General features: G+C 41.6%; 1 protein-coding gene and 1 pseudogene across 3 annotated transcripts in view; one reads left to right on the forward strand and one right to left on the reverse strand.

Moving 5' to 3' along the window:
* The window catches only part of MYO5C (myosin VC), a 59,814-nt gene that overhangs the window by 35,591 nt on the left and 3,710 nt on the right, over positions 1-20,513 (forward strand). For 2 of the 3 annotated variants that reach the window (XM_073303850.1, XM_073303852.1), the window contains 10 exons: positions 2,175-2,268; positions 3,227-3,287; positions 10,210-10,378; positions 12,076-12,163; positions 12,665-12,763; positions 14,446-14,600; positions 15,829-15,918; positions 17,448-17,598; positions 18,893-19,175; positions 20,294-20,468. In XM_073303850.1, coding sequence (XP_073159951.1) covers positions 2,175-2,268; positions 3,227-3,287; positions 10,210-10,378; positions 12,076-12,163; positions 12,665-12,763; positions 14,446-14,600; positions 15,829-15,918; positions 17,448-17,598; positions 18,893-19,175; positions 20,294-20,468 — 1,365 coding nt within the window. The remainder of the gene's footprint in view (positions 1-2,174; positions 2,269-3,226; positions 3,288-10,209; positions 10,379-12,075; positions 12,164-12,664; positions 12,764-14,445; positions 14,601-15,828; positions 15,919-17,447; positions 17,599-18,892; positions 19,176-20,293; positions 20,469-20,513) is intronic. The other variant, XM_073303851.1, reaches the window with a different exon arrangement.
* On the reverse strand, positions 3,793-8,693 carry LOC140894929 (E3 SUMO-protein ligase ZBED1-like; annotated as a pseudogene).

Genomic DNA, 20,513 nt, shown 5'->3' on the forward strand with positions numbered 1-20,513 from the left:
CCTTTTCTCTTATTACCTTGGGACAGAAACCTGCCCCAAGCGTATTTGTGGCATGAAACCCTCAGTATTTCTGCAGGCACTTCCACTAAGCTCGATGGACCCCAGAGATGTAACCATGTCAAAATACACAGCCTTTACATCCACACTGGAGTAAAGGCTGTGGTGATGCCCAACAAACTGCTATACATGAGGACATCATCAGGAGAGGTGACAGACTTGGTTGGCCTGGTCTACAGCCAGTTTGTTCAGCCACGTGGAGCTACTCTGTCTTAGCCCCTTTCTGCTGTGTAAACCTGGGCTGAGAAATGTCCTCAATGTGCATTTTTGTCGTAATCGTCAAATGTTAAAATACCCATTTTACAAACTCTGATTCAGCAGGAGCTGCATGTTCATGCACCTGAAAGCAGAATGTGGCTCAAGTGGTTGATACTTTCCTAAGGAAACAGAAAAATCACAGTGTGAGCTTAGATTGTATTTTAACCCTTTGTATGCCCATGTGACTAAGACTTATGATTTTATAAAGGATTTTGTTCTATTCAAAATATTGTCATGATGGACATTGGTAGGCTCATACAAGTATTATGCTGGACATACTGTATGCTCTTCCTTGCCATTCTTATGGGATTTTTTGTTTCAAATTCCAGTAATAATTTGTGCAAATATGGAGTTTTACACTGGACAGCTATTCAGGGATACAAACATCTATTTCTAAGCTTTTAGGTCGTTTGAATAGAGAATTAGTTAGAAAAACAATACCAGAGCTTTAGCATTGATCAGGAAGCTATCATATTTAGCCATTTCAGTACATCCATAATTTAAACAACTGGTCTGAAAATCAAATAAGACCTCTATTGTTTGACTGATGGTATGTGTTTATCTTTCTCATCGGTGGATGTCATAGCTTAATAAAGAGAGTTTCTTAATGAAAAAATAACCCATTCCAGAGCAACACAAACTAGAATCAGAATTACACAGTATGTTGCATGCTGGAGGTACAGTATTTCAAACTGATATAGCTAGGAGTCATGCTATATCATGCTACAGTGTCTTTGTAGGCAAACAGCCACCATTAACCATACAGCAATAGCTCATACAAACATACATCTTTAGAACACAAGAGTTTGGGTTTTTTTTTAAATTCATACATGGAAAGATGGCGGAACACTTGGGTTAATCCCTCTACTGGTTTTGAAAAGTACCAACCACTTGGAACAGACAAAAGGAAACTTATTTTACTGCTTTTTCTTAAAGATGGTGTTTCTTTCATTGTAACAACCACCTGGGTAAGCAGTCAACCAGTCCCAGTTAAGCAAAGCTCAACATTCTGCAGTTTTAAAGAGTTCAGATCCAATAATTGGGTGCCAGTCATGATGATGTCCTGTAGTTGGATGCATACAGGCCGCCAGGATTGCCAGCTGTTTTGCACACATACAGCATGTGGATAGAACCAGGACCTTCACCTCCCAAAATTGAGTCCCTTAGCATGTAAACTTTAAGGATAATCTGTCAAGCATCTGTCATAATATCTAGCATAGCAGTGGGTTTCAACGTCTGGTCCACTGACCCCAGGGGACCCACAGACTGTGTAAGACTTTCCAAAGAGGTCCGCACTTCCATTTGAAATTTTTTTAGGGGTCTGCAAAATGAAAAAAAGTTGAAACCCGCTGCTCCATAAGTTTGAGCAGTCTGAGGTTCCATCCACCAAAGGGCAGTTATTCACATAAAGCAGCCAGTAAATTACAAGCATTTGTTATAAGTCCAAAGCCTGTTTGAACACTTGAGCAATACAAAATCTTCTGACCAAGAGATGAAAGTGCTACCACCTGCATCATACTGATATTGATACACATGGAATATACATTTCCAAGAAGGAAGTGCATTCTCTAGTGTATAATGTTATTTCCTTTGATTGGAAAAAAGTAAGAGTCAGTAGGAGAAATATTTTCAAAATTTAATTTGACGTTACTGAGATGAAAAAGCATTTAAAAAAGGGAGCCTATAATATCATTTCTTTCTGAAGTGTTTTGTAATATATGAGAGACTTTCTAAAAATAAATTGAACTGGAAAAATGAAAATCATGACATAGTTTCCTTTAAACTAATTCAGCTGTTTAAACTTTAGGCAAAATATTGAGAGACTAAATTATTCAAGTGTTTTTTTCCTCTTTATAAAGATGATCCCAGACTTTAAACAGCAGATTTCTGAACTTCAAAAGCAAAAGGTGGATCTTGAACAACGCCTTCGAGAACAAGCTGCCAAGATGAAAGGTAAAAAGCCAACGTGGGGCCTGTCTTGCAAACAAGTACAGGGAGCCTAGGGGACCCCCCTACTAGCTCATCGGTGCCACTGGCAGGACTCTGTCCTCTCCCCTTCCAGCATGGAGGGGGTGGCATTTTGATGGGAGAGGGCAAAGTGGAACACTGCTGTGTCACCCCTCCAATGATGTGGGTCATCTATAGATTCCATGCCTCTGACGTAACTTAGAATTGGTTGACAGCAGCTCTAAATTGTGTCAGATCTGCAGCTGGTCCACATCTCCCCATGTCTCTCCTGCACTGAATAGAGTTCTGGTGCATGAGAGAATCTTTCCCATGGCTGGGGTTTATTTACTACGTTCCATGCCATTACTGTGGGCTAAGTCTGGATTCCTCATGGATGCAAAGCTCCCATTGAATTTAGTGGGAGTCTGGACTGAATAAAACTTAAAATCTGAAAATCCTGGCCGTCAGGATTTGGCCCATAGCAATGAAAGATTTTCTCTTGTTTATAAACACTTGGTTCCTCAACAATGTTTTCATTTTATATGAAACTTTATTGCAAATTGTAATTACTGAAGGAGTTGCAAAAGTCCCTATATCATGTAATCATCAGAAGAGGGAAATAGTCAGTTATTTAACATTTAATTACATGACATGTACCTTGTAAATTGGTCTGATACTACATGTATTTACCAGCTGGTGTCTGATCCTGTGCCTTTTATGGGCACTCAGCTCCCATTGCATACTGGACCTATTATTAAACAGTTGCTGTGTAAGCAAAGGACTTTTTTGATACGGGTATTTCCCTTGTAATCCAGTATTGTTACAGGAAATAGGAAGAGGTTATTATGTGTAAGAAAATATTAACTAAATTCCAACCTAGATCAATCAGCAAACTTGGGGGGGGGGGGTAATTGGTTTGTTTGTTTGTTTTGTTGTTGGATATTTATTTTTTTAACCATCACAGGAAAAATGGAAGAAATGCCTAATCAGGTGCATCACAGTCTGTCAGAGAAAGGTCAAAGGAGGTAAATATTATTATTATTTTATTATTTTAAATTAGGGTGTCAAGCAATTAAAAAAATTAATCACGATTAATCGCACTGTTAAACAATAATAGAATACCATTTGTTGAAATATTTTTGGATGTTTTCTACAATTACAAATATTTTGATTTCAATTACGACACAGAACACAAAGTATACAATGCTCACTTTATATATATTTATTTATTACAAACATTTGCACTATAAAAAAGAAACTTCAGTTCACCTCATTGAAGTACTGTATTGCAATCTCTTTATCATGAAAGTTGGACATACAAATGTAGAATTATGTAAAAAACGAATAACTGCACTTAACAATAAAACAATGTAAAACTTCAGAGTCTACAAGTCCACTCAGTCCTACTCAGGGGTGAAAGTAACTTAAAGGACTTACCGGTACGCCAGAGTCCTGAGCGGGGACGTGGCCTCAACTGGAAGACGCGGGGCCTTAAAACAAGCCCACAGGGGCTTACTTTCACCTCTGGTCCTACTTCTTTTTCAGCCAATCACTGAGCAAACAAGCTTGTTTGCAATTGTGGGAGATAATGCTGCAGGCTTCTTGTTTACAATGTCACCTGAAAGTGAAAACAGGCATTCGCAGGGCATTGTTGTAGGGTGTAGCAAGATATTTACATGCCAGATGTGCTAAAGATGCATATGCCCCTTCATGCTTAGACCACCATTTCAGAGGACATATGTCCATTCTGATGACTGGTTCTGCTCGATAACGATCCAAAGCAATGGGAACCGATGCGTGTCATTTTCATCATCTGAGTCAGATGTCACCAGCAGAAGGTTGATTTTCTTTTTTGGTGGTTTTGGGTTCTGTAGTTTCTGCATCGGAGTGTTGCTCTTTTAAGACTTCTGACAGCATGCTCCACACCTCGTCCCTCTCAGATTTTGGAAGGCATTTCAGATTCTTAAATCTTGGATCTAGTGCTGTAGCTATTTTTAGAAATCTCGGACTGGTAACTTCTTTGCGTTTTGTAAAATCTGTTGTGAAAGTGTTCTTAAAACGAACAACATATGCTGGGTGGCCATCAGAGACTGCCATAACGTGGAATATATGGCAGAATGCAGATAAAACCACGGAATAGGAGACATACAATTCCCCCCAAGGAGTTCAATCACAGACCTGCAGGGCTCAAGTAGAGTTTCTAGCTTTTGCAGTTTTTCAACATCTGTCGGCACTGATAGTGCTCTTGAAGAGCTAATGTGGATGTGATAGCGGCTTTATTGCAAAGCAGATGCTGAATCATAGCCAATGTGGAGTTCCACCTGGTTTAAATTAAGGCTGTCGATTCGTCGCAGTTAACTCACACAATTAACTCAAAAAAATTAATGACGATTAATAGCTTTCTTAAACAATAGAATACCATCTGAAATTTATTAAATATTTTGGGATTTTTTCTACCCTTTCAAATATATTGATTTCTATTACAACACAGAATACAAAGTGTACAGTGCTCAACTTATATTATTATTTTTATCACAAATATTTGCACTGTAAAAATGATAAAATAGTATTTTAGTTTAGCTCATACAAATACTGTAGTGAAATCTCTTTATTGTGGAAGTGTAACTTACAAATGTAGATTTTTTTTGTTACATAACTGCACTTAATAAAAGAATGTAAAACTTTAGAGCCTACAAGTCCACTCAGTCCTCTTACTTGTTCAGCCAGTTGCTAAGACAAACAAATTTTATTTACATTTACGGGAGATTCTGCTGCCTGCTTCTTATTTACAATGTCACATGAAAGCGAGAACAGGTTCGCATGGCACTTTTGTAGCTGGCGTTGCAAGACATTTACGTACCAGATATGCTAAACATTCATATGCCGCTTCATGCTTTGGCCACCGTTCCAGAGGACATGCTTCCATGCTGATGATGCTCATTAAAAAAAGTGCATTAATTAAATTTGTGACTGAACTCCTTGGGGGAGAACTTTCAGAGTAACAGCCGTGTTAGTCTGTATTCGTAAAAAGAAAAGGAGGACTTGTGGCACCTTAGAGACTAACCGATTTAGTTGAGCATAAGCTTTCGTGAGCTACAGCTCACTTCATCGGATGCATACTGATATATGCACAGTATGCATCCGATGAAGTGAGCTGTAGCTCACGAAAGCTTATGCTCAACTAAATTGGTTAGTCTCTAAGGTGCCACAAGAACTCCTTTTCTTTTTGGGGAGAACTGTACGTCTCCTGTTCTGTTTTACCCGCATTCTGCCATATATTTCATGTTATAGCCGTCTCGGATGATGACTCAGCACATGTTCGTTTTAAGGACACTTTCACAGCAGATTTGACAAAACGCAAAGAAGGTACCAATGTGAGATTTCTAAAAATAGCTACAGCACTCGACCCAAGGTTTAAGACTCTGAAGCACCTTCAAAAATCTGATTGCAACGGGGTGTGGAGCATGTTTTCAGAAGTCTTAAAAGAGCAACACTCCGGTACAGAAACTACAGAACCCAAAGCACCAAAAAAAAAAAAAAAAAGAAAATCAACCTTCTGCTGGTGGTATCTGACTCAGATGCGAAAATGAACATGCATCGGTCCGCTCTGCTTTGGATTGTTATCAAGCAAAACCCATCATCAGCATGGACGCATGTCCCCTGGAATGGTGGTTGAAGCATAAAGGGACATATGAATCTTTAGTGCATCTGGCACATAAATATCTTGTGATGCCGGCTAGAAATGCCTGTGATGCCATGCAAACACCTGTTCTCACTTTCAGGTGACATTATAAACAAGAAGTGAACCGCATTATCTCCTGCAAATTGTAACAAAACTTGTTTGTCTGAGCGATTGGCTGAAGTAGGACTGAGTGAACTTGTAGTCTCCACAGTTTTACATTGTTTTATTTTCGAATGCAGTTATTTTTTTGTACATAATTCTAGATTTGCAAGTTCAACTTTCATGATAAAGAGATTGCACTACAGTACTTGTATTAGATTAATTGAAAAATACAATTTCTTTTGTTTTTTACTGTGAAAATATTTGTAATAAAAAATAAATAGCGAGTACTGTACCTTTTGTATTGTAATTGAAATCCGTATATTTGAAAATGTAGAAAACATCCAAAAATATTTAAATGAATGGTATTCTATTATAAAGAGTGTGATTAATTGCGGTGAATTTTGTAAATGGCTTGACAGCCCTAGTTGAAATATCTTGTACAAGAGGTTCTTGTTGTGATGGGTTGGATCACAGAAAACCCGTTGGAGGCTGCCAACTGATGTGCCAAGACTATTTCTGCTCCTGCTTTCCTGCCCTGACAGTTTAGGACTTCAGTGCCCTGCCTGGTTTCAGCCAGACCCACTAGGCTGCTGCAAACCCAGACCCATGTCTGAACCACGTCCCCTAACAGCTGTAGGTTTAACTGAAAGCAGCGTACAGAAGTGTTCCTGTCTTTGACACTCAGATGCCCAACTCCCAATGGAGTCCAAACCCTAAATAAATCCGTTTTACCCCGTATAAAGCTTATACGGGGTAAACTCATAAATTGTTTGCCCTCTATAACACTGACAGAGATATGCACAACTGTTTCTCACCCCCCCCCCAGGTATTAATACATACTCTGGGTTAATTAATAAGTAAAAGTGATTTTATTAAATGCAGAAAGTAGGAATTTAAGTGATTCCAAGTAGTAACAGACAGAAAAAAGTGAATTACCAGGCAAAATAAAATAAAACATGCAAGTCTAAGTCTAGCACAGTAATAAAACTGAATACAGATAAAATCTCACCCTTAGAGATGTTTCCATAAGTTTATTTCACAGAATGGACACCTTCCTAGTCTGGGCACAGTCCTTTCCCCTGGTACAGCCCTTGTTCCAGCTCAGGTGATAGCTAGAGGATTCTTCATGATGGCTCCTCTTTGGTCTGTTCCACCCACTTATATATCTTTTGCGTAAGGCGGGAATCCTTTGTCCCTCTGGGTTCCCACCCCTCCTTCTCAATGGAAAAACACCAGGTTAAAGATGGATTCCAGTTCAGGACCCGGAGCGCCACCGGGTGAGTACTAGCGGGTGGTGCCTTTTTTTTTTATTTCCACTCCCCCTGGTTTCTCCACCGGACTATGCCACTAGTTCAGGTGACATGATCACATGTCCCGTGAGACCCCAAGCCTTCATTCCTCCCAGCCTGACTCACAGGAAGTCCTGTCTGCAAACAGAGCCATTCACAGTCAATTGTCCTGGTTGATGGGAGCCCTCAAGATTCCAAACCACCATTAATGGCCCACACTTTGCATAATTACAATAGGACCTCTTAGTTATATTTCTAGTTACAGATATAAGAGTGATACATTTATACAAATAGGATGACCACGCTCAGTAGATTATAAGCTTTGTAATGATACCTGACAAGAGACCTTTTGCATGAAGCATATTTTAGTTATATTATGTTCAAACTCATCAGCATACTTTCTTAAAATCATACAGAGTACAACATCACACTTGTTTCTGTCCATTTGAACCTTGTTGTATTCATACTTCTGTACTGTTAGCTGGACTGTGTTTGAAATGGCCCACAACTATTCTACATTTTGCTAACGCGTTTTCAAAACCACCATCGCTGCGTGCTACTGTAATGGATCACGGCAGGCTGTGAGCAATGCAAGTCGTGTTCAAAAGGCAAGCGACTGGCTACTGCTACCATGTTATGTGCACTGTCAGTACTAATTGTTGTTACCTTTTCTTGAATATTCCATTCTTTTGCAACATCCATGAAACTCTCTGCCCGTGCTTCAGCATAATATCTCTCTTCAGTATGAGTTACTGTTACCACATGGACACTGCAGTCATTTGCTGTATCAATAAGGTGTGCCATGACACCAAGATCGCTGTGATTGCTCAAGGATGTCCGGTGATCACCAGTGAAAGCAACAGCCAGTGCATTTTTCAGACGCTCAACTTTGTAGTCTTCTCGTTGTCATATAGGTCACTTATCTGTGGTGCAATGGTTCCTCGGGAGGGCAAGGTGTATGACTGATTGGAAGATGCAATTTGAATAATATCTCTTAGCCCTCTGTCATTTACAGTGTTGAGTGGTCAGCAGTCCATAGCTATCTACTTTGCAATAGCATTGGTTAAGGTGTTGAACTTTGTTTGATCCGTGGGCCTGTAGCGATCCTGAAACTCTGTAATTGTACTGTCGCGGCTGGCTGGATTCGTTTGCTGGTGGTGGGTTATCTGTACCACGAGCCAGAGGCAAAAGCATACTTAGAACGTAGGTGGTACTGCAGACTTGAAGTGCTTCTGTGGTACTGGGACTCAGCCGTGCAATAGCTACAGATAAGTCTATTTAGGCAAAGCACCATTTGGAAGTATTTTAAACATAAACTTCCCATTCAAAAGTCCTGAGCTGTTGCTGCTTTGCTCCATTACCTTTTTCTGATATTTAATCACTCCAGATCATGAAAGCACAGTAGAACTGTGTCAATGTCTGGAATAATTCAATACATTCTTCTATATAATCAATATATTTGTGTCCTGTTCAAAAGAGTCCTTGCCATGGATATGGAAAGATTTTACCTCAGGATTAACATTCAGTAGGGGAGTGAATAGTGCAGGAGGCTTTTTTTCACCTGCTGCTGCTGGGTTAGCCTTTTGTATACTGTTTTGTGTGCCTTCTTTAGAGGAGTCTTGGCTTATTGAAGGGGTAAGGTTTTCTTGGTTGGTTGGCTGGTTGGTTTTTATCTATCTATCTATATCTCAGTACTCTGGAGATGAGAGGAGTGTGAGTTGTGCAGGAGAAAGGTGAATTATTGATGCTACTCATGTTGGAGGGGGTTTCTGAGCTCACCAGGTTCACCTCCTGTCCGAAGAGAGTTTCATCTTAGACATCCGCATTCAGTGTTGGGAGAGGACAGGGGAGGGGGGAAGTAAGCAAGGACTTGTGCAGGAGAAGGGTCTGGGGTGACAATGGGGAGGAACAAGCAGTAACTTGTGCAGGAGGAGGGTCTGGGAGGACAGGGGGTGACAATGGGGAGGAACAAGCAGTAACTTGCGCAGGAGGAGGGTGACGGAGGTGTCTTGATGCTGCTGCTTCTGGAAGGGTGGTTTCTGGTGCTGGGCTCGCCAGGCCCGCCTCCTTTTCCGGAGCTAGGTGGGCTCCCTTCTGCTGAGTGAGCCCTTGTTTGCAAGGGAGGGTGGATTTTACCTCAGGGACTCATCACACTGCAGGGGTGGAGAGGCTGAGCTCGCCAGGCCCATGTTCTCTATGGGGTACCCCTGGAGTGAGCTAGGGGAACTGAGGCACGACTCGGGGTGGGGGGGTTGGTCCTGGGAGGGAGGGGTTGACCAGGAGCAATAGGGACCGGGCTTCAGAGCTGAGCCCTGGGCAGCACAGAGCTGGGGGGGGGGGAATCAGCTCCCGCTGTGGGTGGCACGAGTGGGGGAGGGGGACAGCCCCAGTGGCAAGTGGCAGGGAGCTGTTTTTACTTTACTTTTTCTGCAGGAGCCGGCATGAGAGCCACGTGTTTCTGCTGCCCCTTCTCTTTCTGCCCACCCGCCCTCCGGTGGCAGCTTGCGGTACTGCGCCTCCCTCCCGAGCAGCTGATGCTGCCCTGCTGCGATTAAAAAAAAAATCAACCCAGGTTCATTGTGCTGTGCGTTAATCGCACCCCTTAACGGCAGTTAATTGACAGCGCTATATTACATCTCTTTGAGAAATGTGGATTCAATGCCACAGGCTGAGCAGACACACTTAAAACCTTATAGGGACTGGCATTGTATTTAGCAAGTACCACTCATTACTGGGGTGATGTAATGATAAGGTGGGAAAATTGCTTCTGCCAACTCCAATAGGTGCCTCAAAGAAACAGAACTTGTAACCCATCTTGAAGCAATATTGTGCTTTGCGGAAAGAAGAAAGGAACAAACTCTTTGTGATTTCTAGGACACTGGAAGACCAGACTGAAACACACACAAAAGAAGAAGAGAAGCAGATTGCCACAATCCAAGAAATTCAGAAGACAATCAATCACCTAAAGGAGCAACATGAAATTGAGGATAAAGTAAAGAGCAAGATAAAGCAGGAGGCATTTCATCTTACTCTGGAAAACATGGTGAGGAATGATATTCGAGGTTACACAGTAGGTGCGAAACCAGAGGTGGGCAAACTTTATGGGCCAAGAGCCGCATCTGGGGGGGGAATTGTGTGCAGGGCAGAAGGTTGGGGTGCGGGAGGGAGTGTGGGAGGGGGTGCAGTGTGCAGGAACGGGCTCAGGGCAAGGGATTGGGGCAGAGGAGGGGTGCGGGATGTATGAGGGGGATCAGAGAAGAGGGTTAGGGTGGACGAGGGGTGCAGAGTGCAGGAGGGAGCTCAGGGAAGGGGGTTGGGGTGCAGGGGGGGTGCAAGGTGCAGGCAGGGAGTTGGGTTTCAGGGTACAGGAGGGGTTTGGGCTCCAGCCCAATGGCGTGCACTGGGGACAGGGCAGGCTCCCTGCATGCCTGCCCTGGCCCCACGCCGCGCCACTCTGGGAAGTGGCTGAAACCACATCCCTGGGAGGCAGGGGGCACAGGGCTCCATGCACTGCCCTTGCCACGCCTCCAGGTACCTCCCCTGAAGCTCCCATTGGCCGTGGTTCCCAGTTCCCGGCCAATGGGAGCTGCAGGGGGTGGTGCCTGGAGGCAAGGGCAACACATGGAGCCCTTCCCCCCCAGTACCCCTAGGGCCCCAGTTCATGGTGCTGGTGGCTTCTGAGAACAGCGTGGGGCCTGCGGCACCATGGGGGTCAATCCCATGGGCTGAGTCCAAAGTTCTGAGGGGCCGGATCCGACCCGTGGGCTGTGGTTTGCCCACCCCTGTGCTAAACATTTCCCAGTCGAGTGCAGCCACACAAGGAGAGGGTGCAAAGGTCCATCTCCCTGGCATCTCTATACTGGCCTAGGCAGAGTTTCAGTCCTTGTGCTCCTGGCGTGCAGAGAATGAGGAACTGTAGAGCCAACAGTAGCAGTGGAAATCCTAGCTGGAGATGGACGTTTCCATGGCTTTATTCCCTGCTGCCCCAAATTGGGGCCAGCAGGAGGAAGAAGGCACACAGGCCATTGTTGTGTGTGCTTTCTCTGTGCTCTCTCAGATATAGTTTGTTTGCTTAAGACACAGTGCCTCCATAATCTCCCATGGAAGTGCAATACTTCCTAAACCGTCCAACCTGCAGGTACTAGTTTAAAGTTACAGTTTAGCCCAATCAAGCAAAAGATTTAAAGGCATAGTGCAGTTCAGTATTATGCTCGGAGGTGAGAGCGATTTTACCCCATTTCTCAAGCCTCTGCTTGGAATTCCCATTGATTTTGAGGACAGAGGGATTGCGGTATCAAGCTTGTATTCAGTGGGACTACTCACAATCTGAAAATTAAGTACATACATAAGTCTTTGCAGAATTGGGACCGAATATTCTAAAAGGGAAATGAAGTTAGCGAGCCAGATAAATATTGACCTATGTGAGACCAGCTACTGAGCAGATTTCTGCACGTGCTGTCTGAGTGATTGGTTCATCAGCAGTGCTGGTAAGGATGTACCCCTTTGCAGCATTGCTCCAGATCTCAGTTTTATTGCTCTCTGTGGAGGTAGAAGCAGAGATCTACTGACTTTTACTTGACTTTTTTCTTTCAGTCATAATCCTGAATTTTTGTCCGGGATGTAACAGTAATTTTTGATATCCATAAATGGAGTAAGACTTACATATACCAATCAAAGGCAATATTTTAAAAAATGCAGGTAGCTATAAATTCACTCGCCATCTTGATTTGATTATTGTAGGATCTTGAAGAAGAGTTAGACATGAAAGACAGAGTAATAAAAAAATTGCAGGATCAGATCAAGACTCTTACCAAGACTATTGAAAAAGGTAGGACTTATTTTTTAAAGTTTAAAATGGTTTTGAATGTGTAATACAGGGTATGTGTGTGTGAGAGAGACAGAGCGGGGCGGTGAGAAGGTTGTGAAATTCAATTTTTCAACAACAAAAGATGGGAAAGCTTTAGAAAAAATTTCATAACTGTTTGCCCTGTTCTTCAGCCCATTTTATAAAAGTATATATATGTGTGTACACTTTTTTTTTTTTGTACAGAATTAGTTTTCACTCTAAAAGTTGTTTTAAAGGTTGAAAACCTGACTAATATTGGGATGGGTAGCCAGAGCCTCACTTGTTTAGTGCAAGTAGTCCCACAGGAGTAGACTATTCATGTGAGTAATCTGAGCAGGAATTGACCAATAAGACTTGAGCCATAAACTGCAAACAGGAGCTACAGTATGTTTTTGGCAGTAAGACCTGCATGTCTCTCATAGTTTATTTTAACATGTTAACATTTCATCAGCCTGTGAGTAAGAGTACATTTACTTTTGACAGCCAATGAAACACATGTGCCAGCTGTGTCTAAAGAGTACATTGGAATGATGGAGTACGTAAAGGAAGATGAAGCAAGAATTATTAAAAATCTCATCCTTGGTACTTCAGTTACACTTTGAATTCCAGCCACATTTAATTATATTCGATATAGCATGTTAAACAAAATCCAAGATTTGTTAATTTCAGTTGTACTCCTTGTCAACTTTGATCTCTTTATTTACCTTCTCTCTCACTTTACTCTTAGGGGCACCATACTATTCTTTTCTATTACTGCTGATTCAAAGTGTTTCAAAGACAGAAGTATTTATCTGGTGAAAACTTGTTTGTCTCATATCTCTGACTCTACTGTCTAGCTTCTTATTTGTTCACTTCTGAAACTAGAAATCTTGAGTACTGCAGGACCTGAGTTTAATTCTCCTTCCTGGTCTACCTCTTCTGTAAGTCATTATCTCTAGAACTTTGCTAGAAGTTGTCTGTACCCCTCTGCTGAAATCACAAGCCCCTGCTCTCAAAACTTCAGGGATACAGAATGTTTCAGTTGGACTGTTCTTGCTTTATGACTCAGGGCTGTGTCACCTCTCCTGTTTGGTCTCTCATCCAGTCTTCTACCCACTTGCTCTTCTTATCTATCTAGGGTATTTATTTAGCAGAGGTCACCATAATATCTAGGCATAGCATCTCTGGGTCATGGTCTCCTCTTTTTTTCCCTCTGCCAACTCCTTCACCAGTGGTTGAAATTTCACTTATGTTTCTCCTTCCAAGTGGAATTCTTTTCTTTCCTCTGAGTTGTTTCCACTCATTAAATCTCACCGTCAAACCATTTTTTTCTTGCTTTAGCTCGTGATTAACAGTAAACTCTACTCCTTTTCAGTGCATTCCCTGACCCCCATTAACTAATGTACAAGAAAACATATATCCTCTCTATTGCTTCAGATAAGAGCTTTCTTTTCCTCTGCTCGACTCCACCTTCATGTATTACCATTCCTTTCTACTTGAACAAGATGTACTGTACTTTATAAACTTGTTACAGTATTTCCTACCTATCTGCAAAACTTTTTTTTAATATATTTCTATGAGGGATGCTAAGTGGAAATGTATTGTCTTGTAATTATTAGAGCTGAGTAAGAACCAAAATTTCTGACCTGCAGAAAATTTCGTGCTTCTGGAAAAAATCCATTCTGATTCAGAACAAAAAGTTGGACCTGTGAAATTTTCTATGAGAGGGGACATTTTGAGAAGAACTGAAATGGAATTTCTCTAAAACGTCCTGCTTTCCAGCCATCTCCTTGCCTAACTGTGTGCCAGGAAGCTAGTGCTCCTTGGGCATACCCAGCTCCCCTGCAGCCCACCTGGCCACTGCGCCTCATCTCCCCCACGGTGGGAGGCTGGGAGTTTATGGAGCACCAGCTCCCCAGCAGCTGGCCAGAGGAGCTGTGAGTGAGGCAGGGAGCTCAGCCTGGAGGCAGCCCACCTGGTGGGTTGCCCAGGATACTGAAAACCTGGGCTGCCACAGAGTGGGTGAGCCATGGTGCTCGGAATGATTTTCTGACTGAAAATCTAAATTTTGCAGATGGTGAATTCGGCACTGGGAAATCATTCTGATGCAGTTTCCTGACCTGCTCTAGTAATTGTACAGGAAAGGAGAATTCATCCACAATCAATCAAGAACGTGGTTAGAAATTAATCCAGTGCCTTTTACCTATTTAAGAAAGACTAGATGGTGATATTACCTTTGTATCTACTATGTGTAATGAACACCCTATTTGCTCTGCTTTGCTCAGATCTAAAGCCACGTGGAGTGGTAGTGAATATGATTCCGGGCCTACCAGCTTACATCCTGTTCATGTGTGTGAGATATGCAGATTATGTGAATGATGATGACATGCTGAAATCTTTCATGAGTATAACCACTAATGGTATCAAACAAGTTATTAAGGTAGGAATATTTCTTGCATATTTTGCTTTATTCTACTATTTTATTGGTTTCATTGTATAGGCTTACAACCTGTACACATTATACCTGGGAAAATGTTGATATTTGTCATCCGCTGGTCCTCCGGAGTTAAGAATATCATAGATGGTGACAATGGTTTGGAGGTTGCACTGCAGTAGCACCTACAGATCCCAGCCGGGGTAAAGGGCCTATTGTGCTGGTACAGTCCATACATACTGCATAAAGATTGCCCTCTCCCAAGAAACTTTCAGCATTGAGACATAACATCCAATACAGTACATCGAAAAGTTAGTAGCTAAATAAGTAAGTTTTTTACTTTGTTTTCAGCCATAGTAAGAGTTTGTTGCATGAGGTATTGCCAGACGTGATACTGGGCTTCTTTTAGGACGGAGATGAGGTTTGAAGAGTGTATTTGTTACAAGACTGCATTGTGTGGAATCTAGAATGCTATTGCCACTACACTTCCAACGGTGTAATTGCGTTTAAACACAGTTCTTGCTAGCATGGCACTAATAGATCTGAATCCTAGAAAACCATGTTGTAAACCAACTTACAAAACCATACTATAAGCTAGGACCCTCTGTCTGTGGTCCCATCTGCACTACAAATTCCACCATGGCACTATCTGGATATTATGTTGTGGCCTAGTGACCCAGTAAAGCAAAAAGCACAGTTCTGTTTTGTGGCACAGATGGAAGTGAAACATGTTTTATGCCGTTTAACTTGTAGTATAGACAGAACCTACAACTCAAGTTTGTAAACAATTTTATAACCCAGTTCACCCCTTACACTGGGCAAGGAAAGCATGTCAGCACCTTGCTACCAAGAACCATGTTTAAACACAGCTGTAATTTACATAGGCCCAACAGCTGACTTCCAAAGCAATACTTACGTATAATTTCATGTCAGTTGTGTATACATACTGTGTTCAGTCCTTTTGCAGTAAGACTTCCAGTAATTTTTGGAGCCCCCATACACACTGTCTAGCCAACCCATGGTACAACTGCATTTAAATAATATACAAAGATTTTAAGGCCATTATAGACATGGGCACACTTTGTATAGATAGCTTTTTACAAATACTATTTGCTCTTTTCACTGTAGCTTGATGCTACTACACTAACTCTGTGCTGGTCATAAGTTTCAATAATAAATTAAACTTTAGGGGATCATGTTGTTTAAAAAGGTTGTTTTATATGTCATTGTTTAGGAGCACGCTGAAGATTTTGAGATGTTGTCCTTTTGGCTCTCCAATACATATCATTTTCTTAACTGTTTGAAACAATACAGCGGGGAAGAGGTAGGAATAATTTAATCACTTCACATTTTACATAATTTCACTGAATTTTATAACCAAATGGGGCAGGAATCATCAGATGGGACCATCTCACCAAAAAGGCATGAAATTCATATCCTTCTGTACAAGTGATTTTTGGCTTAGAGGTGATCCAATGGAATAGAACAGCTTGTCCAAAGGAGCTTAGGAAGATGTTTGAAACACTAACAGTAAACAGTTGTTAAAGCAAGAAGGAAGAAACGGTTACATACATTGGGTGCCATTTAATCCATTTGCTGCTTAGTTTGATCTTCTGTTTAATTTGAACAGGACCTCAGGAGCTCAACTAGTTGTATTTAAAAATAACTTTCACCTTTTCTTTCACTCAGTGGTTACTGCTTCAGGCAGACATTGTTACCATTTGATTAATAAGTAAAGTTACAACTCCAAATGAAATCAAAGACACATGGTAGTAAAATAGCCAGTTTCATCTTAAACCAGATGAAGCTGAATTTCATTGCTCGTTTTTGGTTCTTTAAACCCCAAATTCAAAGTGATACTTGATGAATGCGGAGTAGAAACCCATATGGTCTGAAACTAAAAGTCAGTATTCTCATGAATCCCTACGAAGAGAAAACACCTTTCACTCAACCCCAGCTTAAGCACTTCTGTGTCCTCTGCAAGCTGCAGTACTCTCCCTGGTGGTTATAGTGACGATAGCAAATTTTGATCAGAAAGGCCTTTGATTGAAGGCAAGGCAAGGCAATGTAATGCAATTCTTTCACAATTTAACTGCAGAATTGGAGGCGTGTTTGAACCCAAAACGTGGTTCCGGGTTTGGATCCAAGTTTTCAGCTTTAATCCATATCTGTAATGAACCAAATGCAAGTCTGAACATTCCAAACTTTGAGAGACTTTGCATTTCAAAACCCCAAGCTTGAGAGCATTTCAATCCTGGATTTTTCTTCTCATTACAGAGATACAAAACTCAGATGTGGGAGTTTGGGTCAGCTTTAAAAATCCTGAGCTGATGATAATGTTGCCTGTCAGCAGTTGGAACCTATAATAACCCTGTTTCTGAGAGGCTGAAAACTCTGCCAGATTAATATTCATATCAGAAACTTGGCTTTTTACAAAGTACAAAAATGAGAGCACTTGAAACCATAAAAGATTGAAGAGGCCCATTTGAATTTTTCTCTCATGTAGTTTAAACAAGAGAGTGATTTTCCTGCAAAAAATATCTGATGCTTTTCATGTAAATGATCTAGCACCTGATCCAAAGCCCACTGAAGTCAATGTGAGTCTTCCCTTTGACTACACTGGGTTTTTTGATTAGACACCGAATGAGCACTAAGTAGAAAAATGTGTATATTGATGTTGATGAAATCCATGGGTAGTAGCAGCGTCTCAAGACAGCAGTACATTTGACCCATTTTGAGAGTGCATACACACACAACTCACTAATCCAGTTCATGTGTAGCACTGTTCAGATCTATTGATAATGATGGCATTAACAGCATTGTCATATTGATACATTTACAACTATCTTTCAGGAATTCATGAAGCAAAATACTCCACGTCAGAATATGAACTGTTTGAAGCATTTTGATCTTTCAGAATACAGACAAATTCTTAGTGACTTGGCCATTCGAATCTATCACCAATTTATTCTTGTAATGGAGAATAACATTCAGCCAATGATAGGTAAGAAGGAAGAAAATAACCAATGAAAATAAATGCACTAGTAACTTCTAAGGTATTTTGAATAAATCTTATACAGAGACAAAAGATTAGGGGTGAACTATGCCCTGTTGTGCATACACCTATATACATATGTGAGTACATATCTATACATCAGTTTACATTGACTGTACAGTCACCAGAAGTTTGCATTTCCGCCCCCCACCACCACCACCCTTGCAGTAGCGTTTCTTCGTGTGGGGCACTGCCCTAGAGCACAAAGGGCTAGCTAGGGCAGCTGTGGACAATGTATAAATTGAGTGTTAGCAACACGTGACAGGTCTGAAGGAGGTGGGGGAGGGGGCTGATTGATTTTATTTCCCTAAAAAGGGGGGTTTCAGTTAGGAAATATTACATAACATGTTTCTGCTTCTACTTCCATCCTGCCCTTCCCCACCCCCTCTATTTCTAACCAGCCAAGCTGAAGGCAAGCTATTCAGCAGCAGGGTATTCCATTTCTGTATTGCTGTTTTCACTAGACATTTTACAGTGGCTTTTTCCCTTGGTGTTTTTCAATTTGTTCATGACAGTAGTTTTTGTTTTAGTTTTTTCCCAAATTACCTCACACCAAGGCTACGTCTATATTACACACCACTGGTGTCATCATGTAGAGTACATGTAGCTACTTGCTCCAGTGAAAAACGAGCTGCATCCACACTGCAGTGGGTCGCTACAGGCATCAGTGAAAGGCACTAGCTGAGGGGAGGCAGCAGGACACTACACTGCTAAAAATAGCCGTATAGGCAGGCAGGCACCGCTTGGACAAGTAGCGATGGTGTAGGAGACGTACTCACGTGCATACCCGTACCCTTCCGGCGTGTCTTCACTCCACTTACCTAAGTCATGCCTCACGGGCTGTACTGCTGCTTATACTTCTGCTGGGGGGCTATGCAGGAGTGTACGCTAGACACCACCCAAAGAAGCATGAGTGTAGATCTACCTGAAACCACGCTAATCTTGTTTGATGTGGTGCAAGGAGTGGCTTCCTTCATCTACAGTGTTCCCCTTCTCCCTTTTGGGCTACCGTTCTGAGCTGCCACGTTAAGGTGAGGTTCTAGATGAAATCTAGCCTGGAAGCACACACCATTTTCACATGCAAACACCTGTCCTCCTTTATTACTGGAGTAATGAGAAAATGCAGTTTTAAAAACTTTAAACGATACATCTTGAAAATATTGGTTCCCAAAACCAAATTACCATCATTAAAAGGACCCTATGTGGTGTTGGTGTTACAAATTATTTCCTGTTGCCTTTTCAGTGCCGGGTATGCTTGAATATGAAAGTCTCCAAGGAATTTCTGGCATGAAACCCACAGGATTCCGTAAACGTTCTTCTAGTATAGACGACACCGATACCTACACAATGACCTCCATCCTGCAACAGCTCAGCTATTTTTATAGCACAATGTGCCAGAATGGCTTGGACACAGAGCTTCTAAAGCAGGCAGTGAAGCAGCTTTTCTTTCTGATTGGAGCGGCCACCCTTAATAGTCTTTTCCTCCGCAAGGACATGTGCTCTTGTCGGAAAGGAATGCAGATAAGGTAAAGCCAATAAAGATTCAGCGAGCAGTTATTTGAGAGAGGGGATTTTTTTTACTTACTCTAGTTCTATCGCTTGTGGCATTCACACTGTGATATTCACACTGTGAACATTCAGTGGTGATTATTCTTGTCCCTCTGGTTTGAAATGGTAGATTTTAACTTTTCTGTGAATTAGTTTGCTGGTCCTATCATACTCCATGATACAGTGCTTATCACAAGTGTACTTTACAGGTAACATTAGTAGGGGGACACACAGTACAGACTGGAGGGGCAGAGAGACTCAGAAGCCCAGTTCTGGAGCATTTGTCCCCTTTAGCTTGCAACACGTCTGTGGATCTTGACATGCTAATTTACACACACAGGTATTTTAGGGTGGTTTTTACTGTGGAGAGCGGATATTGGCAGAGGAGGAAGTGCTGAATTGTCCTTCCCACCCTTAATGATCAGACAAGAATCAGGTGCAAGACCAGCAGGGGTTTGGCTGAGGGCTCCTCTTCCTTTTGCCCTTATGTGAATCAGGAGGAGAATATGCTCCTAAATCATTGCAAAAGATATATAGTTCAGTTACATCCCATTAGACAGTCTGGAGACAGAGCTGAAAGAAAATCAATAGATAAACCTTACAGGCCTTAAATCGTCCAGGAAAGTGGCAATGGGAGATGCGGGCTTTCACCTATAGTCATCAATTATGAGAATCTGGCCCTGGTTGGGACTGTGCAAAAGTTGCTATCATCTCCTGGCTCTCTTGAGGATGCTGTGAAAGTGTATTTTTAAAGGAATAGCAATATTTTAACAGAATCCCATGTAATGCTGGCACATCCTGCTAATGTATGAAACTGATTAGGGCCTTTGTATAAACAACAAGGAAACTGTCATTGTCCAAAGTTTGTGAAATACAAAATATGAACAGGATAAAATGATGAAAGGGGAATCAGATTTTTAAATTTGTCAGTTTTAATAATCTAAGGTGGGTGTCTCTAAAGATATTTTTTGCTTAATTTGTATGAATTTTAAACTGACAGTGTTTCTTTAATGACTTTCATTTGGAGATTGCTTTATTATTATTAGTTTGTGAGGGGAAACTGACATTTCTATGCTTATTTTTTATTTAATCCCAGGTGTAATATCAGCTACTTAGAAGAATGGCTTAAAGAAAAGAATCTGCAGAGCAGTTCTGCCAAGGAAACTTTGGAACCTCTCTCTCAGGCAGCCTGGCTCCTTCAGGTCAAAAAGATCACAGACGAGGATGCCAAGGAGATATATGAACGCTGTACGTCCCTGTCTGCTGTGCAGGTAATAAACACTGTCATTTTATGTTGGCAGCACCAATTGCAGAAT

The sequence above is a fragment of the Lepidochelys kempii genome, chromosome 10 (assembly GCF_965140265.1).
Source record: "Lepidochelys kempii isolate rLepKem1 chromosome 10, rLepKem1.hap2, whole genome shotgun sequence".
Lineage (NCBI taxonomy): Eukaryota > Metazoa > Chordata > Testudines > Cheloniidae > Lepidochelys > Lepidochelys kempii.